This window comes from Neophocaena asiaeorientalis, unplaced genomic scaffold, assembly GCF_003031525.2.
Source record: "Neophocaena asiaeorientalis asiaeorientalis breed wild unplaced genomic scaffold, Neophocaena_asiaeorientalis_V1.1 scaffold407, whole genome shotgun sequence".
Taxonomy (NCBI): domain Eukaryota; kingdom Metazoa; phylum Chordata; class Mammalia; order Artiodactyla; family Phocoenidae; genus Neophocaena; species Neophocaena asiaeorientalis.
The window spans coordinates 1,399,306-1,423,165 of record NW_020174060.1 but is presented as its reverse complement, the minus strand read 5'-3'; the positions used below and the strand labels follow the sequence as shown (position 1 = coordinate 1,423,165).

The following is a 23,860-nucleotide window of genomic DNA, read 5'->3' as shown; positions in this document are numbered from 1 at the left end:
TCCGGGAAGATCCCACATGCCGCAGAGCAACTAAGCCCGTGTGCCACAACTACTGAGCCTGCACTCTAGAGCCCATGAGCCACAACTACTGCAGCCCACGTGCCATAACTACTGAGCCCACGTGGCACAACTACTGAAGCCCGCGTGCCTAGAGCTCGTGCTCTGCAACAAGAGAAGCCACCGCAATGAGAGGTCTGCACACCACAACGAAGAGTAGCCCCCACTCACCACAACTAGAGAAAGCCGAAGCACAGCAACAAGCAACAAAGACCCAATGCAGCCTAAATAAATAAATTTATTTTTAAAAATACATACTGTATTTTTCTTAAAGAAAATACATAAAAGAAATGAGGAAGATATCTAAGGAGGAGGAAGAATTGGGGTGAAGTTTTTACTGTACCTATTATAATTTATTTCTTTGAAACACAGAAAGCTATCTGAAACAGATACAGCAAACTACATAAAAATTGTTAAATTTAGGTGGTAAATACATACAAGCCTGTTTTATTATTTTCTCTGTGTGTGTGTGTGTGTGTATGGGTATATATGAATATATATGAGAAATATTTCATAATTTAAAATTGAATTGCTCTAAAAAAGGACATTCTCTCACTCTTCCCAGTTATTAAATTTATGGTATATTTTCCCCTTAAAATGGATAACAGAGGAAATCAAAATACTTACCTAGTTTAAAAAATGACTTCTGTTCTGTAGTTTCATCTTCATTAGGCCTTTTGACTGTTACATACGGTCTTGGTATTTGCACTGAGCCACGTTCAGTTTGCAATTTCTTCCCAAGGGACCAAATTAATGGATTTCCTTTCTCCTGGATCTTCTTCTCCTCATTCTTCACAGGATTATGGTGAAAATAAATACTAAAGATGGCTGTCCAGATCCCAAGTGTCAAGGATCCATAGAGTAAACACTGAATTATAACATTTCTCATTGTAAACCTAGCATTTTTGAAGGTCCATTTTAACATTTCCTAAACCAGAAGGATTTAAGAGAAGCTGTATTAGCTATTTTGATGGTTTAGAGATCATCGACTTGGCTTAAATTCAATTTACAGTGTTTTAAAAACAGGATTATTTTGATATCAGCGCTTATCATATACTTTGATACGAGAAAGTGTATCCCTTAAAAAACTCTTAAAACTGATATTCATCAGATTTCTTAACATGAAAATGTATAACGTGCTTATAAAACATACACTATCATTTCAAGTCATTGACCCAGACTCCTGAGATAAAACTAAAGCAAACAATGTGAAAGAAGGGTTTCTCATCCCTTCCACCTTCTCGACGCATCTAGGAGTGATGGCATAGGTCTCTGTTTTAAAAAGCTGATCTGACACTAATCAGACTGTTAGAAATGTAAGAACATGCACTGCCCCATGGTGGAAAGAAAGTGGGCAGTGAGAAGTGCGGACCCCCCTGACGGGACTGTGAAATGGCACAGCCGCTCTGCAATCTCTGCAGGTTGAGTCTATACATAGGGAATGTGGAAGTAGTTCCATCCCTAGAGATATACCCCAAAGAGACTCTCGCCAGGAGACATGTACAAGAACATGTACTGGAGTCATGTTTGTGGTAGAAAGTAGATACAACTCTAGTTTCCCTCAACAGGAGAACTGATAAACTGAGGCTGTTCATTCAGCGTTGGAAATGAACCTACTGGAGCAACACGGATTAATATTGTAAAATCTAAAACACATAATGTTGCACAAAAAACAAGTAGGGTATGATGTTACCTATATAAATTTGGAAAACACGGAAAGCAGTGCAATTGTTTATGCATACGCTTGAGGGTAGCAAATGTTAGGGGAAGACACCATGTGTGTGCACGGTCTACACAAATATAGGAAAAATACAGGATAGTGATAACCTCTGTGTGGGAGGGCGTCAGGAGGAGGATAAAGAGCTCGGACTGTGTCCTTAATGCTTTTTATTTTGGTCGTGGGTTGTGGGATCTTAGTTCCCACAACTAAGGGGGATTTCAGTTTCCCACTGAAAAATGCATGGCGATTTCAGTACAGGTTTGGAAGACACACGATTGGCCGTGTGACCATGACTTGGAAGGACAGAGGGAGTCACAACTCCAGGTGGGCAGAGCGAGGACTCTGAGACAGATACGCATCTAGCAGACCCCAGGGCAGCTCAGGGTTTGGAGGCCCAGGCTTGTCAGGGGGCACGAGGGGAGGCTTTGGAAAAGGTCACACGCTTCCATGCAGGACAGTCGGCTCCGGACACCCCTCCCCGCACAGAAAAGTCAGACAAGAGCCTGGCAATTTCTCCTCTGGAGAAATGGGACTGTAGAGGCTCAGCCTCCACAGAAGGAAGCTTGAGGCTGAGGTCAGGGGAGTCACCTGGCTCTCTTTCCCGCTTCACGCACAGGATCCCAGCAGCCAGGTTGCTCAACCTGAGGTAGGAGAGGGGAGAATTATTCTGTGATGAGAAGACAGGCCCTAGAGAAAAGCCCCCCTCACAGTGAAGCGTATGGGGTGCCCAAGAAAGCAGCCGACTCCCCGCGTGTCACTGTGAAGACAGGACACCTGTGGGAGGGGGTGAGCCCAACACCCAGAAGCTCCCGACAGCGTGTTACAGTCTCTCTTTTCCGCTGGAATGGAATGCTGTTGTGGACTGAATTGTGTCCCCCTAAACTCATATGTTGAAGTTCTAACTCCCAACGTGACGGTATTTGGAGACGGGGTCTTTAGTAATGAAGTTTAAATGAGGCCATTAGGGTGGGCCCTGATCCGACAGGACTGGTGTCCTTATAAGAAGGGGAAGAAACACCAAGGGTGCAGGCACAGAGGAAAGGCCATTTGAGGACACAGTGAGAAGCTGGCCGTCTGCAAGCCAAGGAGAGAGGCTTCAAAAGACACCAACCCTGCTGACACCTTGACCTCGTACTTCTGGGTTCCAGAATTGTGAGAAAATAAACGTCTATCGTCCAAGCCACCCAGTCTAAGGGACTTTGTTGTGGTTGCCCTAGTAAACTAGTACGGATGCCAAGGATTGGCTGAGGTGCTTGAGGGAAGCCTTCAGAAAGAAAGAAAATACAAATTGAACCAGAAAAGGGGAACAGCAAATGAGAGCTTTCGAAACATCAAAACACTGATTTTGATTGTTCAGAGAGAGCTAAGAAGACATTACATTTATGAAACCAGAGAAGCAGGCTTGAAAAAGGAACACTTAGAGAACAAAAAGAGGCTGCTGAAACTTAAAGCATGATCGCTAAAATTAAAAATCATCAGAAGGTTGTTAAATAGCATGAAAGGAATACTCTGGAAGCACAGATAAATGAGAGAGGAAAAAAGTGAGAGATGTGATATTTCATTCTACGAAGTATCGATATAACATCCAACTAGTGCAAAGGGTTGATCAGAGAAACCCTTTGGTGATCAGAGAAAAGAGGAGAAAAGCATCAAATAAATAATACAAACATTTTCCCCAGAACTAAAAGGGCCCATAGGATGGCCAATGTGATCGATGTAAAAAGATCCTAGAAGCTTCCAGAGGCAGGAGAAACAGGTGACATATACGAGAAGGAGAAGCAGAATGAGATCAAATTTCTCAACAGCACCGTTGGGTTCTGAAAAACTGCAGAGGAATGGCTTCAAAATTCTGTCAAATGATATTCCAGCTAGATTTCTATATCTAGTCAAAATTTAATAAAGCTTGAGAGTAAAGATGTTTTCAAAAACAAATTACACTTCTTGCCTTCCTTTTTGGGCAACTATGTGTGGATTGTAAGTGCCAGCAACACAAAGAATAAACAAAGAGTACAAGGACCCAGGGTAGTGGATTCAACCCAGGAGAGACGCAGAGCAGTCTCGGAGGGCAGGTGTCAAGTGGGCTTAGGGTGCAACCAGCAGAGATTGGAACAGAAGCTGGTGTTGAGCTCCGGGTGCTGCACCCCTACCCCACAAAGGAGATGGGTCCAAAGAATATCAGATTTGAGGAATTATTTGGGGGTGGGGAAGTGCAGGTAGATGATCTCTATGATGGTAAAAACTAGGGAACGATATCGATAGAGTGATGAAGATGTAACCACCGATAACTGTATTAACAAACAAACAAAAAAAAGTCACATAGATTTATTGGAAAATAAGCTAAAAAGCATAGAAGCCGTGTAAGAAAAAGGAAGTTGGTGTATAATATAGATAAACCAAGAAAGAGAAGTCTGAGAATATTATTTAAAATGTGAAGGTAACCGTCCTAAGAAACAGATTAAAGAGTCTCTTGCTTTCAGGGAGTTGAACTGGGGTGGGGGTCAGTGTGGGAATTGGGAAGGGCCTGCTGACTTTCTTTTAAGATTTTGTTTTTATTTTATTTTTTATACATATGTATTACTTTGACAAACGTTTTTAAAGCAAAGATTTTTAAAAAGATTGAAAATGAAAACAAAATGTGAAAATAAATCAAACAGCATCAATACTGGCAAACACAGTGAACATAGATGCTCCCATCCCTGTCCCTTTAAGTCCCTGGATGTCCTGACTCCTGGGAAAAGTAATCAATGAAACGAGCCTCATGCTCTCCAGGTCCCTCCTGGGTCCAGGTCCCTCTGGCATGGGTTTTCCTTCGCACGCTCCAATTCATCCCAAGTGACTTCCTGGCATTCAAACATTTAGCATCATCTCCCACTTTTACCCTTTCTCGGACTCGAGGGAAGAATTTGGCTTCTACAGTTTTGACCTTGGCCCTTCCCTAGGAACAAGCTTGCATATCCACCGTGGTTCTTACTGCTCTTGTTCATGTAGGAAACCCATACTGCTCAACAGAACCCAGTGGCCATAACAGCTCCATGGCCTCAGCCACCAGAAAGAGACCTGAACACACCTGGATACAATGCCTTAGGCAGAGGTGGGCACCTGCTCCCCCTACTGCCAAAGGCTCACAGCCGAGTCCATGCCCCAGAATTACCTTTGGCTGAGGCAAGCTGCTTTGCCCAAGGATCCCCGTCCCTGAGGGAACTCACGCTTAAAGACTGATCGATGGGTGGAAGCCTCTTGTCTCACTTTGGGATGACTCTGAAGGCCCCTCCGGCCCAGAGTTGCCCACGGGGCTGGCAGGGGCCCCTCAACCACATCACACTCCAGCCTCTTCCTCTGCTTGACCCATCTCCCTCACTTTGGGAAGCCAAACCCACGTCAATAAAGTGCTTCCACGCAAATCTCAGAGTCCATTTTCTGGGGAACTGGAACTACAAGAGTTGGTAGTGGGAGTGGTCCTGGGAAACGGTCTAAAATGGGGTTTAGGGGCTGGGTCACCCTTAGCTGACTTCCCTGAGGACCCACTGCTGGTGGAAAGGCAGCATTCTGATAGCCCCTTAATGAAGCAGTGCCCTCACTAAAACTTTGCTGTGGTGACCTGGGGTGGAATCCTGGCGGAAAGGAGTGTTCTGGTTGGCCCATTTGAGAGATGAGGGCAGGGAGCGGTCACCACAAATACCACGGAATCAGAATGTCTGAGGTTGAGGCTGTGGACGCAACTGAGAAAAGTAATGGAAAGCTGAGGGTTATTCGCCCCCAATTTAAGGCAAAATATCTGAGTCAGAGGGCCTCCTTAGCAGGGTATAAAAAGACTCACCCCTTGTGACAGCCTGGAAGGGTGGGATGGGGAGAGTGGGAGGGAGGGAGACGCAAGAGGGAAGACATATGGGATCATATGTATATGTATAGCTGATTCACTTTGTTATAAAGCAGAAACTAACACACCATTGTAAAGCAATTATACCCCAATAAAGATGTTTAAAAAAAAAAGACTCACCCCTACAACCAATGGGCAAGAAAGCAGGGCTTGATGAGGGCAGCTGAGCTGCAGGGAAGGGAAGGTTGATTCTCACCTTGGCTAGTGTTCAACCCAGGAAAGGAGGGAGACTGAGCCTTGGGATGGGAGTGTGTGGGTGGAGACACGCCGGAAACCCCAGACCCACCGGACACTCTGGACCCACAGCGATGGCCCCTCCTCTCCACGAAAGGCTAGCTCTCCTCCTCTCCTTGAAAATAACACAGAGGCCTCCGTTTCAAAGGGCAACACCTGCCCTCCCTCAGGGTCACCTCTCAAGTCCGCTCCTGGCCACCAGGTCAGTAACAAGGACCAAGTCATAACATAGCTTGGCCGGGAATGTGTGAGGCCCCCTCTGTTCCCCCAGAACTGCAGGGCCCGGGCATCACCACCCACTGGAGTCAGGGGCCTGTGCCTGGGCTGAGTCCTGAGGATGCTCGGTAAAGGGAGGGGACATAAAGCTGGATTCGGGAGAGTTTATCAGTATGGGAGCATTCCCCTAGGACACAGGATCTAACGTCCTGACAGAGATCCTGGTTGCACAATAAAGGCTCATTGACTAAATGAATAACACTCTAAAAACGAAATATTTAATTATGCAAAGAAAATGTATCGAATGTGTAGGAGAAGAAGATAAGTTCTAACTAGGGGAAATGGATGGAGTAAAAGAACTGAAAAGAGAATGAAGCTGTTTTAACTTATTACCACCACATCTTCCTATTAGCGTCTAAATTTTGAGAGACATCTGTTTTGATTTTCTCCAAAACCCAAAAGCAATTAGAAACTAGTGAAAGAAGAAAATAGGTGAGGGGAGGCCACCAAGTTTAATATACAAAACATACACACGAATTCATATGATAGAATTATTACTGAAAAATAAAATAAATCCATACTCTGGAAAGATTCTACCATACTAAGAAAATTTGGGAAAGAATAGATACATGCATATGTCTAACTGAATCACTTTGCTGCACACCTGAAACTAATACAACACTGTAAATCAACTCTACTCCATCATAAAATAAAAATTTTCTTACAAATTAAAAAAAAAGAAAATTGGGGGAAAATTTTCTTTAGATATGAACACTTATAAAAATATCCCTCCCCCCAAATTTCTTATTTTACTAATATCAGTTGCCTTATATTGCATTTTCTTAAAGCAGAGCTCCCATTAGTTCTCTGGAATATGCACCTCATCTCTCCCCCTCCCGCCCCCAACAGCCTCCCCACACTCCCACAAAACGCAGAAAACTTCTCCTACCCAGAGACAGATCCCGCAGCTCTGTGATTGGCTCTTCAACTCTGTATTCTCAGAAGGAAACCATGTTCAATTATTTCCTTCACTAAAACTCATATGCTAGAAAAATACAGAATTAAGTTGTAAAAAATACTTCAGTGATGATTTGTATGTATAGCAAACAAAATTTTAAATGCATTCAAAAAAAAAAACAAAAACCTGAGAGTTAATGAAAATAATCCAGTAAAGCAAAAAAGAACGCTGCCAGTAGTCACTAACACATGTGCACAGGCATATAACCGAGAAACCAAAGCCCTAAAGTAAATCTGGATTTACAGTCACTGAGTTTTAAAGTGTTCGTTTTTAGAGCCAGGAAAACATGACCATGCTTTAGATAATGTCACAACTAATTTTTTGCAAATAATCAGTATTTGTAATCCCTTGCTTTCCAAGAACAATCTTAATACCGATCTCCATACAAGATCTCTGACTTTCTGATACTACCAGGAGTTTTTTTTTCTATTTCGCTTTTTGAATAAGTAATACATTCTCTTTGTATAAATCCTAAGAAGTACAAAGGGTGTACCTTTGTGGTATACAGTGAGAATTGGCCCTGATTTTCAAGAACTAAAGTTATTACGATGCCCAGTAAGCCTCTAAGGTGGCATAACCCAGCCCGAAAAATCTGATCTTCTGAATCCTAATCCCCAGAGCCAGCATCCCATTCAAGATTCCGTGATTTGATGCGCTGCTCCCACTGATTCTAGGTGGAAGGACCGCCCCCCCCATCTTTGTTCCCACTTTTCAGCAGACTGAGTCCAGCCACGTACCACTGAGACAACCACTGGCTGCTCTCTAGTTGTATTCTCCAAGCTGAGTCACAGGCGGAATCAGGCAGGAGTCTACACCGAATGATCCGGAAGATGGAATTTCTTCCTGAATGCGTTCTGAGCAAATAACTTGACTGTGCTGGGTACCCTGCCCCGCATGGCAGGGCTCAAAACACAGGCGGCCCCAGGCTAACTCACAAAGCCCTGTGACATCACACAGCTCCTCACCAGCCCCAGAGGCCCCTGCCCGGGAGCTCCAATCAGCGGGCAGGATCCAGGAATTCCAAAGTTCAAAGGGTCTTTCCAGAAAGTCTTAGAATTCTCTCTCCTCAGCTGAGGAAATAGGAAAAACCTAGCATTGAGCAAATCAAAATCCTAGCCTTCTCAAGGGCAAGCCTCGTTTTTGGCTCTTCTGAAATAAACTTAAGAAAACAAAGACGTTTTCAGAATACCTCAAGAGACAAAGATAAGCCAAAGAGTTACTGGCTGCCTTTTTATTTCTTACCCTGTATTACTCAACTTTAGATATTAGTACCTGAATTCAGCCAAATGCTCGCAAAATTTCTTCTTTCTTAACATGTCTGAGCAGATCTGACCCTCCCCCCTTGAAGGAGGCTGACTCAGTGTTTTGCCTGGGACCAGCCATCTGCTGGTATGTGAGAGGAAGCGGGTGGGCTGCGGTTTTGATACCTCTCCTGGGGCGGATACGACAGCCAGTTATAAACCTCCAAGCATGACTTCCAATCTCCTTCAGACAGGCTCTAAGGGAAGGTGCTTTTTTGTACTTTTATAATAATATTAAAAGGTAAGCTTCTATTCATAGTAGCCCCCAACTGGAAACAACCCTAATGCCATCAACAGGAGAATGGATAAATTGTGCTTCTACATGTAACAGAATGCAAAGCAGCACTGAAATGACTGAGCCACAGAGCCACACAACAGGATGAATGCCCCAGACGTAACACTGATAGAAGCCAGACGCAGCCTATAATCCTAATTCTATGAGGCTCTAGAAGAGGAAGAACTAATCCAGGGTGATGGTGGTCAGAGTGGTGATTACCTCTGGGAGGGGGTGGGAATGCTTGCTTCTGAGAGAGGCCCAGAGTGAGCCTTTTATAGGGCCGGACACACTGTATGTTCTTGATCTGAGTGAAAGCCTCACAGAGCCTACATATACAGTCAGCGGGCTGTTCACTGAACACTGTGCACGCCACTGTGTGCATGTCATAGCCTCACAGCCTGAAGGGAAAAAAAGTGAGTTGGCCCCAGTTTTGGACAAATGTATCACAGGAGTTTTGCAAGCATTGCATGGTTGGTTTGTTGTAATAAAGTCAAATCTTTCCTTCTGAGAAAGGTGCACATACAACAGTTAGAATTTTATTTTATTAAGATATAATTCACATAACACAAAATTCAGCCTTTTAAAATATAACAGTTCAGAGGTTTTTTAGTATGTTCACAAAGCTGTGGGACCACCACCACTATTTAATTTCAGAACATTTTCCTCAGCTCAAAGAAACCCCATAACACCTAGCAGTCACGCCCATTTCCCCTTCTCTCCATCCTCCATCAACCACCAGTCTACTTTCTGTCTCTGAGAATTTACTTATCCTGGACCTTTCATATAAATAGAATCACACAACACGTGGTTCTCGCGTCTGGCTTCTTTCACTGAGCATCATATTTTCAAGGCTCGCCCAGACTGCAGCACATGTCAGTACTTCATTCCTTTTTATGCTCAAATAATAATCCATTGTATGAAAATACCACATTTTGTTTATCCAGTCATCAGTTGATAAACATCTGGGTTGTTTCCACTCAGAATGGATCAAAGACCTAAGTGTTAAGAGATGAAACTATAGGACTTCCCTGGCGGTCCAGTGGTTAAGATGTCGCGCTTCCACTGCAGGGGGCCACGGGTTCGATCCCTGTCGGGGAACTAAGATCCCACATGGCACATGGTATGGCCAAAAAAAAAAAAAGAGAGAGAGAGAGATAAAACTATAGAAACTCTTAGAACAGGGTAAAAGCTTCATGACATTGGATTTGGTGATAATTTCTTGGATACGACACCAAAGTACAGGCAATGAAAGAGAGATAAATCGAACTACCTCAAAATTAAAGACTTATGTACAAAAGGACACAATTAAGAGTGAAAATGCAACGCACAGAATGAGAGAAAATATTAAATAAACACCTATAAACCATGCATCAGTATTGTCCATAGGAGTAGAAAAAGGGGACGTATTTCTCCACCACCTCCTGTTTCTAGTGGGTGAAGGTTTGTTCGCTCCGCCATGATTCTGAGTTGGGTGTTCACAGCACTAAGGGGACAAGGGGGACAAAAGGGACCAAAGATGAGCTCTTCCACATGCACCAGCACGAATCAGTCGGGCATCATCACAGAACCAGTCACCTCCACAGTGGTGAGGGCAAGAGTATAAGGAATGAGGCAGAAGAGGCGCCCCATACAGGAGCTGTTAGGAATTGTGTCACATAAACCGGGAGTAGGCAGAAATGAGCAAGCCAACCTTCACTTTTCTTCTCAAACCTCCATCCTACCCTCATTCTCAGCTGGTGATGGCAGAGAACAGAGAAGCACTCAGATGAGAACTGTTGGGTTGGCCAAAAAGTTCATGGTTTTTCCGTAAGATGTTACAGAAAAACCAAAAGAATTTTTTGGCTAACTCAACACCTCATTTTCTTTCCCTACCACCTATTCCACCAACCACCAATATTTGTATATATACTCTCTGCCTTTTCTCTGTTAGAAAAGGAAAAATGTCCCTGCTCTCCCTGGAGGCAAACCCACTGTTATGCTCAGAATCCCATCCTCTTGCCTTCGCAAGGGCTGACCTCAGACTTACGTTTGTCTCATCTTCCTGCATCACCAGTTTCTCCCTCTCCACTGAATCTTTTAGACTGTCACCAAGAAGAACACAAATAACAAATGTTGGCAAGGATGTGGAGAAAAGGGGACCTTTATGTGCTGTTGGTGGGAAATGCAAAAAGACACATAGCACCCCAATGTTCATGGCAGCATCATTTACAACTGCCAAGACATGGAAGCAACCTAAGTGTCCGTTGACAGATGAACGGATAAAGAAGATGTGGTATGTGGGTGTATGCGCACACACACAATGGAATACTACTCAGCCATAAAAAAGAATGCAATATCGCCATTTGTCGCAACATGGATGGACTTGGAGGGCATTACGCTAAGTGAAACAAGTCATACGGGGAAAGACAAATAGTATATGAAATCACTTATATGTGGAATCTAAAAAATACAGCAAACTAGTGAATATAACCAAAAAGAAGCAGACTCACAGATATAGAGAACAAACTAGTGGTAACCAGTGGGGGGCGGGAGGGGCAATATAGGGGTGGGGGAGTGGGAGGTACAAACTACTGGGTGTAATAAGATAGGTTCAAGGATGTGTTGTACAACATGGGTATCAGAGCCAATATTTTGTAATAACTGCAAATGAAGAATAACCTTTGAAAGTGTATAAATTTTATTTTTTTGATTTACAAATACCCTTCCTTGACCCTTTGTCCCCTTCCAGCCACTGTTCTCTTGGGAAATCTTGGAAGAGGTCTCCATGGTCACTCTCTCCATCCCTCACATCCATTACTCCCTGCAGTAAAAGTTACATGAGGTCTCCAGGCTGGCTCTCCTCTCATTCCTGGGCAAGCAGGAACACTTACAGCCCTTAACAGTTAAGAGGGTCCATGCTTCTTGTTCTGGCCAGATGGCTGTGGTCCAGGGGATTTAAGAGTAAGTAAGAAGTCCCCCCCACCAGCTCTTTTCCTGAAAAGCGACCTTTGAAGTCTGCTAGATGGCATAGCTACAAGATGGAGGGTGTAGATACCACAAGGTATAGTTACAAGATACCGGATGCACAGGAGGCCTAATTTAAGCAACAAATGAACATTTGTGTTAAGCCCCTGAGACTTCAAGGGTGCTCTGTTATCCCTGCCTAATCTAATAATACTCTTAACTATACAGTCTCCAAATCGACCTGCTCAGTCTCCTATCCCTACCACTTCGCTAGACCACTCTCACCCAAGTCACCAACGAACACCGGCCAAATCCAGTAGTCACTATTATGTCCTCATCTATTGGCCTCTCAGCAGATACCGCAGGGTTGGTCACTTCCTCCTTTTTGAAACAGTCTCTAAACTCGGCTTGCCTGAGCATACTCTCCTTTGCTTCTTCCTCGCTGGAGCTTCTTCTTTTTCTCAGCCTCTAAAATCAGAGCGCTGTGGGGTTCAGTCCTGGATCCTCTATTACCATTTATTTGCACTTTCTCCCAGATGACCTCAGTGATCCTTAGAGAGGAAAATACCATTTGTGTGCACTGACACCCAAATTCATACCCCCATGTCCTACCTCTCCACTGAGTCCTAGTATTTATCCAACTGTCTAAGCATCTCAAACTTAACAAATCCAATTAAAATGAAACTTCTAAGCTATAATAGTCTTTGCTTACCCCATGGCCACCCAGCTAGCGGTTACATTCTGACCTCCTCTAGGTCCCTCGGGGCTTCTCCTGGGTGCTTCTGGATCCTCAGAGTGGGTGTGAGTCATAGGGTGGAAAGTATTCCTCCTTCAACCAGAACACCTCTGCCTTTATCTGATTAGCTTCCACTTAAGGCTTCATTTGAGGGAAAAAAAAAAATTCCTCATCTAAGAAGCCATCTGCAGAGCCACTGAACAATTACATGATTCCGGGGCTTCCCTGGTGGCGCAGTGGTTGAGAGTCCGCCTGCTGATGCAGGGGACACGGGTTCGTGCCCCGGTCCGGGAGGATCCCACATGCCACGGAGCGGCTGGGCCCGTGAGCCGTGGCTGCTGAGCCTGCGCGTCCGGAGCCTGTGCTCCACAACGGGAGAGGCTACAGCAGTGAGAGGCCTGCGTACCGCAAAACAAAAACAAACAACAACAAAAAAAACACAATTACATGATTCCGTTCAGTTTGAAAAATGCCAACATAACCTCTCTGAGCCTCAGCTGTCTGATCTCTAAGCGGGGAGAGTAGTGTTGACCGCCTAGGGTGGCTGTGTAGGTGAAGTATCTAGAGGAGTTTTTAGGCATATTGTAATGAGAAGAAAATCCACAAGAGGGGAACCGGCGAACAATCAGGGAAGGGTCGTGTAATAACACTGAAGGACAGTCTTTCCAGGGAAACTTGGTAAAGGTCTGACATAAAGTTTGGTTGAGCTATTATCATGGGGATGCTTGCTGTCCATTTATTGCAAAAGCAGTAGTAGCTGCCGATGGTGCTTTCCTACCAGCCTGTGAGCTCCAGGAGTGGAGAGGTTATTTCTTATTAATCTTTGCATTCTTGGACTCCAGCACACAGCTGGGAATCCTGCCCTGAATCTGGGAAACAGCAGTGTGATGTGAAGTGGAGGGCGCCCACTTCTACACCTGCAGGGAAAGGATGCTAAAGAAGCCAAGGTGTAGGACTTCCCTGGTGGCGCGGTGGTTAAGAATCCACCTGCCAATGCAGGGGACATGGGTTCGAGCCCTGGTCGGGGAAGATCCCGCATGTCACGGAGCAACTAAGCCTGTGCGCCACAACTACTGAGTCTGCGCTCTAGAGTTCGTGAGCCACAACTACTGAGCCCAAGTGCCACAAATACTGAAGGCCGTGTGCCTAGAGCCCGTGCTCTGCAACAAGAGAAGCTACCACAATGGGCAGCCCGTGCACTGCAACGAAGAGTAGCCCCCGCTCGCCGCAACTAGAGAAAGCCCGCGTGTGGCAACAAAGACCCAACGTGGCCAAAAATAAATATAAATAAATAAATTTATAAAAAAAGAAAGAATCCAAGGTGTAAAACACTGTAAATCAACTCTACTTCAATAGAAAAAATAAATTAAAAAATTGCTGTACACCAGGAATTAACACAACCCTGTAAATCAACTCTACTTCAATTAAAAAAAATTTAAAAAACAAGAATCCAAGGTGCAGGGTGGCCCCTTTCTTCCCTGGGCTGGGAGCCATTGCACCCCTTCTGAGGAATAGCCAGGGTAAATTGGACTGTATGCTTTTCTCAGCCCTCCCTTCAAAGCTGATTTAAGGGGGTCTATGGACAGTCACCATAGAGGAAACTTTGAGAATGCCAGCAAGGTGGAAAAGTGTTGTAGGGACTAGAGGGAGCAGAGAAGCCAATAGCATTTTTCCTGCTGACACTAGTTGTACTTCCTTCTTCTAGATATCATCTTACTACGGGCTGAATTTTGTCCCGCCACCACCACCCAGTTCATATATTGGAGTCCTAACCCCTAGTTCTTCAGAATGTGGCTGTGTTTGGAGATAGGGCCATGGAAGAGGTGAGAAAGGTAAAATGAGGTCTTGCGGGTAAAATGAGGTCTTGTGGCCCTAATCCAATAGGACTGATTTCCTTATAAGAAGAAGAGATTAGGGACTTCCCTGGCAGTCCAGTGGGTAAGTCTCTGCGCTCCCAGTGGAGGGGGCCTGGCTTCGAGCCCTGGTCGGGGAACTAGATCGTGCATGCATGCCACGACTAAGAGTTCTAATGCCCCAACTAAGTAGCCCGCACACGCAACCAAAGGTCCCGTATGCCACAGTGAGGCTCCCGTGTGCCGTAACTGAGATCCAGCGCTGCCAAAATAAATAAATTAATAAATAAATAAAAACAACACTAAAAAAAAGAAGACGAGATTAGGACACAGACACATACTGAGGGATGACCAAGTTCAGACCCAGAGAGGAGACAGCCGTCCACAAGCCAAGGAGAGAGGTCTCAGAGAAAACCAGTCCTGACAACACCTTGATCTTAGATCTGCAGCCTCTAGAACCATGAGACAATAATTTCTGTGGTTCAAGCCACCTGTACCACTTTGTTATGGTAGCCCTAGAAAACGTATACACATCTCGATTGCAGAAATATATCTTCTCAGAAGCTTCTGCTCAATGGAACGGAGCTCAAGAAGAATGCTTTTGTAGAAAGCAAGGGATAAAGTGATGGAATGGGAAGTACAGGGAGTGTGGAAGGGAGTGCTTGCTGTCCCTCCTAAGACAAAAGATGTCTCCTCTTCTTTCCTGCCAGCTGGGCCTATGGTTCACAGCCTGTTGCAGTTGGCTGTGGCCATGACTATGATCTCTTCAATGGAATGCAGGTGTACCACTCCAGGCCTGGCCCAGAAACCTCCAAGGAGCATCCCCCCATGCTCTGCCTGGGATGATGGAAGCCACACGTTCAAGATGGTGGAGCCTCCATCAGCCTGGTTCCTGCAGGACCATGTGGAGCAACTTGAAATATTCACCCGGGGTAGTTAAGTGAGCGAGAAATAGACTCTTATGTGTTGTTCTATTCTATTTTGGATCTTCTTGAACAGGGGTTCAGCCTACCCAAAATATAAGACACATGTTAAAATAAACAAGTATAAACTGAGAGCATGCCGGTGTTCGGTCTTTTCTGTGGGTATAAAGGACACAGAAGACATGGGTGCTGCCCAGGAGTCGCTTGAGGGTTGCCAGGGAGACAGACGAATCATGAGAGAAAACAGGGGAAGATACAAGATAAAAATTGCTGAATTGTGTGGCACAGACTGGAGTAGCCACAGCCGGGTGTCAGGGAAAGAACCGCTGTGTCCGGGGGCACAGCTGCCAGACCAATTCGTAAGGGGAAAACAAAACACAAGGCACTGAACAAAGCTGCGACACCAGGCGGGCAGCCGGCAGGAGGTGAAGGGAGGAGGAGGAAGATAGAACTTATGGACGGCAGGGAACATCAGGGAGAGAGTGAGGTGCTTGTTCAAGAGTGGAGGCCAGTTCTGTGGGAGTGACCGGAAAGCCTGGAACTTTCCCTGTGGGTAAAAGGAAATAAGGTGGCTGAAACCGTAGAGGTTTTCTCTCAAATTCGTAGGCACGTTTCACCCTACTCGATTCTAATTAAACAGTTCTAGGGAGAAACAAAGCAGCCCTGAGCTCTATTCTCAGGTTGAGAAGGAAAAGGAAAACACATGATGGGAAAGGCATCACCGTGTTAAGATGGGTAGAACTTCAAATCGAGAGCCAGGACAACTGTCATCCTTCTGCTTCTGTGTCTCCTGAGGGAAAAAAAGCAATGCTTCAAACAAAGGACAGAGAAGCAGAAACAGGGAGGTCAAGTTGAAAGAAAACAGGCAAAAACACTTGGGTATAAAATTTGCCAATTTTATCATCACAAACCATCCCAAGGGTTTTTGAGGGTTGTAAGCTCTCGGAGGGCAGCACCCCCATCTCGTCCATCTCTGTGTTCCGTGATGTGTGATGGTGCTAGGAGACACAGTCACTAAATAAATTCTCAAATAATGATAATGCTTAGGATAAGACAAAGGAGTTGGTAAGCAATGATGTAATGTGAATATCTTTGGGTGGGGAGGGGAAGGAAACAAAAGGAGGGAAGAGGGAAAAAAGGAATTGAAAGTTCACGAAGTGACCTTAGTCTCAGTCTTGCCTGGCTCCCTCCAACCAGTCCAGGTGGGGTCATTTATCCAAAATCTCCATCCTGTCTGATTCTCCAATGAGAAAGGCCTACAGACCTTCCCAACACATGACTCTTACCTGCAAGTTCCTCCACATGCTATTGGTCAAATTTACCAGCCTATGCTCTTCCTTGTCTTAAAAATCCTTCATAAGAATCCAGTCCCCATCCACTCCTGTTCCCAGTCATTCAAACAATTCATTGCCACCACCGTTTTGGGTACCAGCAGCATTAGGAAACTCACAAGTGGGGCTGTAATTTGAGAGACTCCCATTAGAAAGTAAGGAAGATTGGCTGGGGTGGGGGGTGGGGGTTACTGTGGGCGCAGGGTTGGGGTGTGAGGTTGAGGAGAAGGCTGAATCTGGTAGTAAATGTCAGGCAGAGGCCTTCCCTTGGCTGATATCCGAGGAGGACCACCCTATCTGATAGACCATGAGCTCACTGCTCTTATTCTAAACCAGCGTTTTGTTTGACTCAGGTTATAAAACTTAGTACAAGACAAAGGAATCTGTAAGCCATGGCAACACACGAATGTTCGGTGGAGAAGATGTTGTTTTTCATCTTCAGGTACCTCTTGGTTGAAGCAGCTAAAGGCTCTGTGTACTGAGACCTGGGCGAGGCTACACCAGGGACACAGAATATGCATCCATAGCTCTTATCCTAGAGTGGCTCAGGTCTTCAACAGGGAAGAAGACATTGTTCAGGACACTGGTTCAAATCCCGTGAGTGGATTTGGCCAAATGAAGCTAGTTCCCCTGGATAAGTAATACCAAAATTGCTTTTGGTAGACGTTAATCATTGGCCTCTTGGTGAAATGATCAGTTTTGTTTTCAATTACTCAAAAAACAGAAAACTCTGGTTCTGGGATGCCCCAAACATCTGCCTGACAAAGATGCTCTAAAAATGAGAATTACATAAACTCTAGGGCCTTAGGTCAATTATTCAAAGTATTGATTATTTAATTAGAAACAGTCTATTTGAAGCCTTTTGATGTTGGTAGCTTGGTTCACGTGCCAAATAATAAACTTTTAGACAGCATTATTCACAATGGCTGAAACATGGGAGTAACCCAAGTGCCCATCGACGGATAAGGGGATAAGCAAAATGTGACATGTCCATCCAATGGAATATTACTCAGCCTTGAAAAGGAAGGACATTCTGACAGATGATACAACACGGGTGGATCTTGAGGACATTAGGCTAAGTGAAATAAGCAGTCACAAAGACAAGTACTGTATGTTTCCACTTATAATATTTAGAGTAGTCAAAATCATAGAGAGAGAAAGCAGAATGCTTGCTGGGGCTGGGGAAGGAGGAGGGGAATGGGAAATGAATTGTTGAGTTTTACAAGATGACAAGAGTTATAGAGATGGACGTGCTGACGGTGGTACCACACGATAATGGTATTTTATACCCCTGAACTGTATACTTAAAAGCGGCTAAGAGGAAAATCTTTATGTGCATTTTACCACAAATAAAATTGAGGAGAAAAAGTACCTTAAGGTGATTGATATCCTTTGACTCCTGCTAAGAAAACATCACCCTCATCCACTGTGCTCTTCGTGTGCTTTTTAAAAAGCGGTTTCATTTCCACACGGCACTTTCTGCTTCCTGTCGACTTCCTGTAACACTTGTTAACTTTCACTTCGGGTTTGCTTTGACTGCTCTATTTTGGATGTCATTTTCTTTTTAAGTAAACATTAACAACTCTAATCCATAGCCCCTATATTTTTGACTTAGTAAAAACAAAAGCAAGAAAACACCCTAGCACTTTTTTTCCTTTAATTCAAGTAGATGTCCAGTATGAGATATGTCAGGCTCTGGTGACTTTTGGATTACTTTACTCCCTCTCTCACTTAAGAATAAAAGGGGGAAGTTTTATTAGAAAATGCACAGAGCCATGTGCCCCAAAGGACTAGGTCAAACCTATAGGGTGCACACAGCTCCGTAGGAGCACAGAAGCAATTCATCGCTCCTTCGGGGGCTGAACAGAGAAGAGCTGTAGAACACATTTCCTCCTTCCTCTTGTCTTCCACCCAACTCTTATTTCTGTTTTCCTGTTGGTTCCAGTCAGATACAGGCACCACCTTCTCGCACTGACATGCAGGTCAGCTGCTCCAGGAGGAGGGTGAGACAGAGATGGCTTTCTGCAATGACCTAAAATGATCACTGGTTCCTAGTAATTGAAAGGAAAACTAATACGTGATTTTAAAAATAAAGTTTTCCAATACTATCTTCTAACAGTGAAGTCTTAGGGATCTAGATGCCTTTCGTTTTTGTTTTTCTCACTCCCTTCTTACTACCTGTTCATTTTATTGTTTTTCCCTATTTATCCCTTAATGTAAATAGACTCTTGTATGTATGATGACTTTCACATACGTATATATATATGGATATATATATATATATATATGTATAACTGAATCACTTTGCTGTACACCTGAAACATTATGAATCCACTATACTTCAATTAAAAAAAAATCCCAGTTGGGAATCAAAACGCGGAAGAGGGCTACTTGGCATCTTGAACATCATTATTGAAATCTATAGCACAGGAAAAAGGAACCTTCCTACATTGTTGGTGGGAATGTAAACTGGTACAACCATTATGGAGAATAGTATAGAGGTTCCTTAAGAAACTAAAAACAGAGCTACCATATGATCCAGTAGTCCCATTCCTGGGCATATATCCAGAAAACACAAAAACTCTAATTCGAAAAGATACATGCACCCCAATGTTCACTGCAGCACTATTTACAATAGCCAAGACATGGAAGCAACCTAAATGTCCATCAACAGATGAGTGGATAAAGAAGATGTTGTGTATACACACACACACACACACAGAGATATATATATATACTAGAATATTACTCGGCAATAAAAAAGAATGAAAAAATGCCATTTGCAGCAACATGGTTGGACCTACAGATTATCATAATAAGTGAAGTAAGTCAGACAGAGAAAGACAAACATCATATGACATCACATACAGGTGGAATCTAAAAAATGATACAAATGAACTTATTTACAAAACAGAAACAGACTCATAGACATAGAAAACAAACTTAACGGTTACCAAAGGGGAAAAGGAGGGGGAGGGATAAATTAGAAGTTTGGGATTAAAATACACACATTGCTATACATAAAATAGATAACCAACAAGGACCTACTGTATAGCACAGGGAACTATATTCAATATCTTTAAAAGAATCTGAAAAAAATATATATATATATATATATATATATATATATATATACACACATATATATATACATAAAACGAAATCACTTTGCTGTACACCTGAAACTAACACGACATTGTAAATCAACATTTCAAGAAAAATTTTTTTAAAGCTAAAAAGAAAAAGTAGTACAATCCTTTTGTGAACGATTTGGCAACATGCAGAAAAGCTGAAGTAAACCAAACACAGTGATCCAGCAGTGCACCCAAGAGAGGTTCACACATATATAGGAGGCAAGTATAAGAATCTTTGGTATAGTACTGTTTGCTGTGAGGAAAACTCCAAACAATCTGAATACTTCAGAATAAGAGAATTGGTAAATACATGGTGGTATTCATACAACCAATAGAATACAGAAGAGAATGAATGACTTGGAGCCACGAAGATAAACTTCAACAGCATAATATTGAAGGAGAAAAGCGGATTGCAAAAGAAAACAACCAGCAGCATAACGTCCTCATAAAGCTAAAAAAAAAGTAAAATAATAATTTGTATTGTATTTTTTTTAAGTTAATTTCAGTTTTTAATTGAAGTAATTGTGGATTTACAATGTTGTGTTAGTTTCAGGTACACGGCAAAGTGATTCAGTTATACATACATATATATCTATTCTTTTTCAGATTCTTTTCCCTTATAGGTTATTACAAAATATTGAGTAGAGTCCCCTGTGCTACACAGTAGGTCCTTGTTGGTTGTTTGTATTGTACTGATACAATATATATTGTATATATATATGTGTATATATATGATACACATATAATGCAGAGAATTATAAAAATATGTATAGGAGTAATAAATCCAAATTCAGAATAATGGTTACCTTACTCTGTGTGTATGTAGAGAGGGATGTACAGAGGGGCCCTCAACTGTATCTACCTTATTTCTTAAAAGATCTAAAGTAAATATGCGGCAAAATGGTAAGGTTTGATAAAGCTAGTGTGTGGGTGCATAGTTTATATTATTCTCTATACACTTTTTATAAGTTTGTAATATTTTGTAATAACACCAGTGAAAGGTCCTATTCAACTCATAGGATTCACAGAAATCGATTCCTCATAATCCGTAAGATTCTTCGTCATATCTATTAAAAACAATTGCTGTGTTTTATTTCATTGACGGCCCACAAGAGGGAGACCTAGAACGATTCAGGGACCAGATGTATAAATGTATATAAAGACAACTGGCATCTTGGGGAGCACGGCCGGAACCCCGCGGAAACCAGGGTCTGTCGAGGCTCTGTCCGGCCTCTGTCTAAGGCAGGACAGACACATTCAGAAATCTGCAGAGGGCTTCCCTGGTGGCGCAGTGGTTGAGAGAGTCTGCCTGCCGACGCAGGGGACACGGGTTCGTGCCCCAGTCTGGGAAGATCCTACATGCCGCGGAGCGGCTGGGCCCGTGAGCCATGGCCGCTGAGCCTGCGCGTCCGGAGCCTGTTCTCCGCAACGGGAGAGGCCGCAACAGTGAGAGAGAGGCCCGCGTACGCAAAAAAAAAAAAAAAAAAAAAAAAAAAAAAGAAATCTGCAACCACTCATGGTAAAGAAGACACATTGCAGGATGCGTCGGTCCTAAACCGAACGGCGTTTTTAAAAAACACAATTTTATGAGATGTTTGCAGAGCGAAGAGCACGCAACAGCAAGAGGAAACGGGATTAACAGTGCAGGCAAACATGGGGGCCCACAGTGTCCTCTGGAGCCTGTGGCCAGGTGCTCGGGGTCTGCTCCCCTGGAACAGCACAGAAACTCCTGCCGCTTACCCAGGGAACACGGGAGAACTGCTCATCTACCCGTTTCTACCACGGCAGCTAGAAACAATACAGCTAGTGATAAGCATGGCTGTCCTATAGCTGTAATTTAAATTTACCGTTATGAGGACCCCCTTTAACATTTAAACTATGTACGATGACTTGCAGGCTTTTCCATTAATATTTCTGCTACTTACTTTATTCATTTGTAATCAGGTGCCCAAGGGTTTCAGTAAACATTGTGGAGGATACATACATTAAGAATAGTCTCTTCACTGGGATCTTGGTAAACCATTACTTCTAGCCGTTACTAGTTAGTGCCTCTTCACCCCTGGGAGGGCAGGGACCCCCTAGTTACCTCAACAGCAATTTATCTCCAGCAGCAAACGCTGTGCCTGCTACATCACTGGCACGCAACACGTTTGCTAAATTAATCTATAGCCAAGTGTCCGTCGATAGATGATGGGTAAGCAAAATGCGGTCTATGCACGAACGGAATATTTTTCAGCCTCCGAAAGGAAGGTATTCCTGGTAGCTGCTACAACATGGATGAAACTGAGGGCGTGAAATAAGCAAGGCACAAAAAGACAAATACTGTGTAATTCCACTTCTATGAGATACTAGAGTCATCAAATTCATAGAGACAGGAAGTAGAATGGAGGGTGTCAAGGCCTGGGTGGGAAGTGGAGGGGGAACGGGGAGTCAGTGTTTAATGGGGACAGAATTTCAGTTGAGGGAGACGAAAAAGTTCTGCAGATGACGGTGGTGGTGGTTGCACAACCTCGTGAATATACCGAAAGCTACTGAACCGCACACTTAAAAATGGTTAACATGGTAAATTTCATGTTATGTACATTTTACCACAACTTAAAAAAAATACGGAAAGAAAATTAATGCAGTAGAAGGGACATTGGAGAGGGTGAAATGCCCTCTGTTTAGGGTGGAAAGGCTCTGGGTGGTTCTAAACTACATCAGTGGGTCATGGTGGCCCCGTGGTGGGATCCGCAAAGCAGTGCGATTTTGGGTGTATGGCCTCCTCAGGGGGTCCTTCCGGAGGGAGGAGGGGACGGTCTGGAGCTCTCACCCCACCCCTCCCCCCAAACTCAGGAACCTGAGTCTGGCTCAGGGTGAAGCACACGGGTCCTGCTTCCCCCAAACACAGCCCCCAGGGGTCATCGTTCAGCTGAACACCAAGAGGAGAGGAGACCAGCAGAAACCAAGGGAGAGATGCAAGAAACCACCTCGCGAGTTGAAGTGTCACAGGTGAGCAGGGTCACAGAAACCGCCAAGCAGCCCGAAGGGTAGAGAGGGAAGGACAGAAAGGCCTTTGTGCCGAAGCGCATATTGTAACTTTCTTCCCGCCGCCCAAACCTTCCCCGGCAAGGTTCCCAGGGGCACAGAATCACTGGTCACACCTGAGGAAGAATGGGTTAAAGGGAGGAGACAAGAAAAAGAAACAAAGAACATCTGTGGGAAGACTGAAAACCCAGCACATCTTCATCTTCAGAGACAGAAGCTGGATTCTGCAACCCGTGCTTCCGTGACTTGGATGTCACCCCTGAGCCAGGTCCTAGCTTCTAGGACGCAGAACAAAGCGTCCTCAAAGGGAAGTGTATCACAGGGAGAAATCACAGTCCTCCAGAATTCTCAGAAAAAGGGGGCCACCTGCCCAATCCACTGGTAAAGGGTTTTTATTACACAATCATGTAATTACTATGACCCGACAGCTGGCTTTTATCCCACGCGTCAGGCTGTTGCCCTGTGAGGTAAGAGAAAATACGTGTATATATTGGTCTCTGCCCTGGGTTCCCGACACAAAGCTCCTAAAACCCTTGGAATTCCCTGGGTGATAGCAGTGATTAGAAGTTGGGAATATTCAGCCCCTGCTCCCCTGAGAGCATCCTCCTGAGAGGGCAGACAGGCCGGGAATGGAGTTAATGATCCAGCATGCCTCTGGGATGAAGCCTCCATAAAAATCTCCAAAGTGTGGCATCTGAAGAGCCTCCAGGTTGGTGAACACGTGGAGGTTCGCGGAGGGCTCAGCAGCTCTGCATCCCTTCCCATAAACCTTGCCCTTTGCGTCTCTTCCATATGGCTGTTCCTGAGCTGTGTCCTTTCACCATAAATCGGCGACCTCGTAAGCAGAATGTTTCTCTGAGTTCTGTGAGCTGCTCTAGCAAGTTAATTGCACCCAAGGTGGAGGGGTCACAGGAATCGCTGATGGGCCAGAAACACAGGTGAGAACCTAGATTGTCGTCTGAGGTAGGGACGATCCTGTGGGACCGGGCCCTGAAGCTGTGGGATCTGACGCTGTCTCCGGGTGGCTAGTATCAGAACTGAGCTAAACTGTAGGACACCCAGCTGGTGTGACAGAGAATTGCTCGGCGGAAAAACCCCTACGTGTCTGGGGTCGGAAGCACTGTGAGTGTGGTGGGACAGAGGAGACAGACTGAGGTTTTCTAAAACATGCCCAGAAAGAGAGGGGGACCTGTCTGGCTGCCTTTGGAAGAAC

General features: G+C 44.3%; 1 protein-coding gene across 1 annotated transcript in view; it reads right to left on the bottom strand.

Moving 5' to 3' along the window:
• The window catches only part of LOC112405907 (inactive polypeptide N-acetylgalactosaminyltransferase-like protein 5), a 36,806-nt gene extending 18,893 nt beyond the window's left edge, over window positions 1–17,913 (bottom strand). Inside the window, exons 1-3 of the mRNA XM_024754513.1 lie at window positions 17,859–17,913; window positions 7,054–7,149; window positions 685–985 (exon numbers count right to left, since the gene is read on the bottom strand). Coding sequence (XP_024610281.1) covers window positions 685–982 — 298 coding nt within the window. The 5' untranslated portion in view covers window positions 983–985; window positions 7,054–7,149; window positions 17,859–17,913. The remainder of the gene's footprint in view (window positions 1–684; window positions 986–7,053; window positions 7,150–17,858) is intronic.
• Window positions 17,914–23,860: the final 5,947 nt, after the last annotated feature.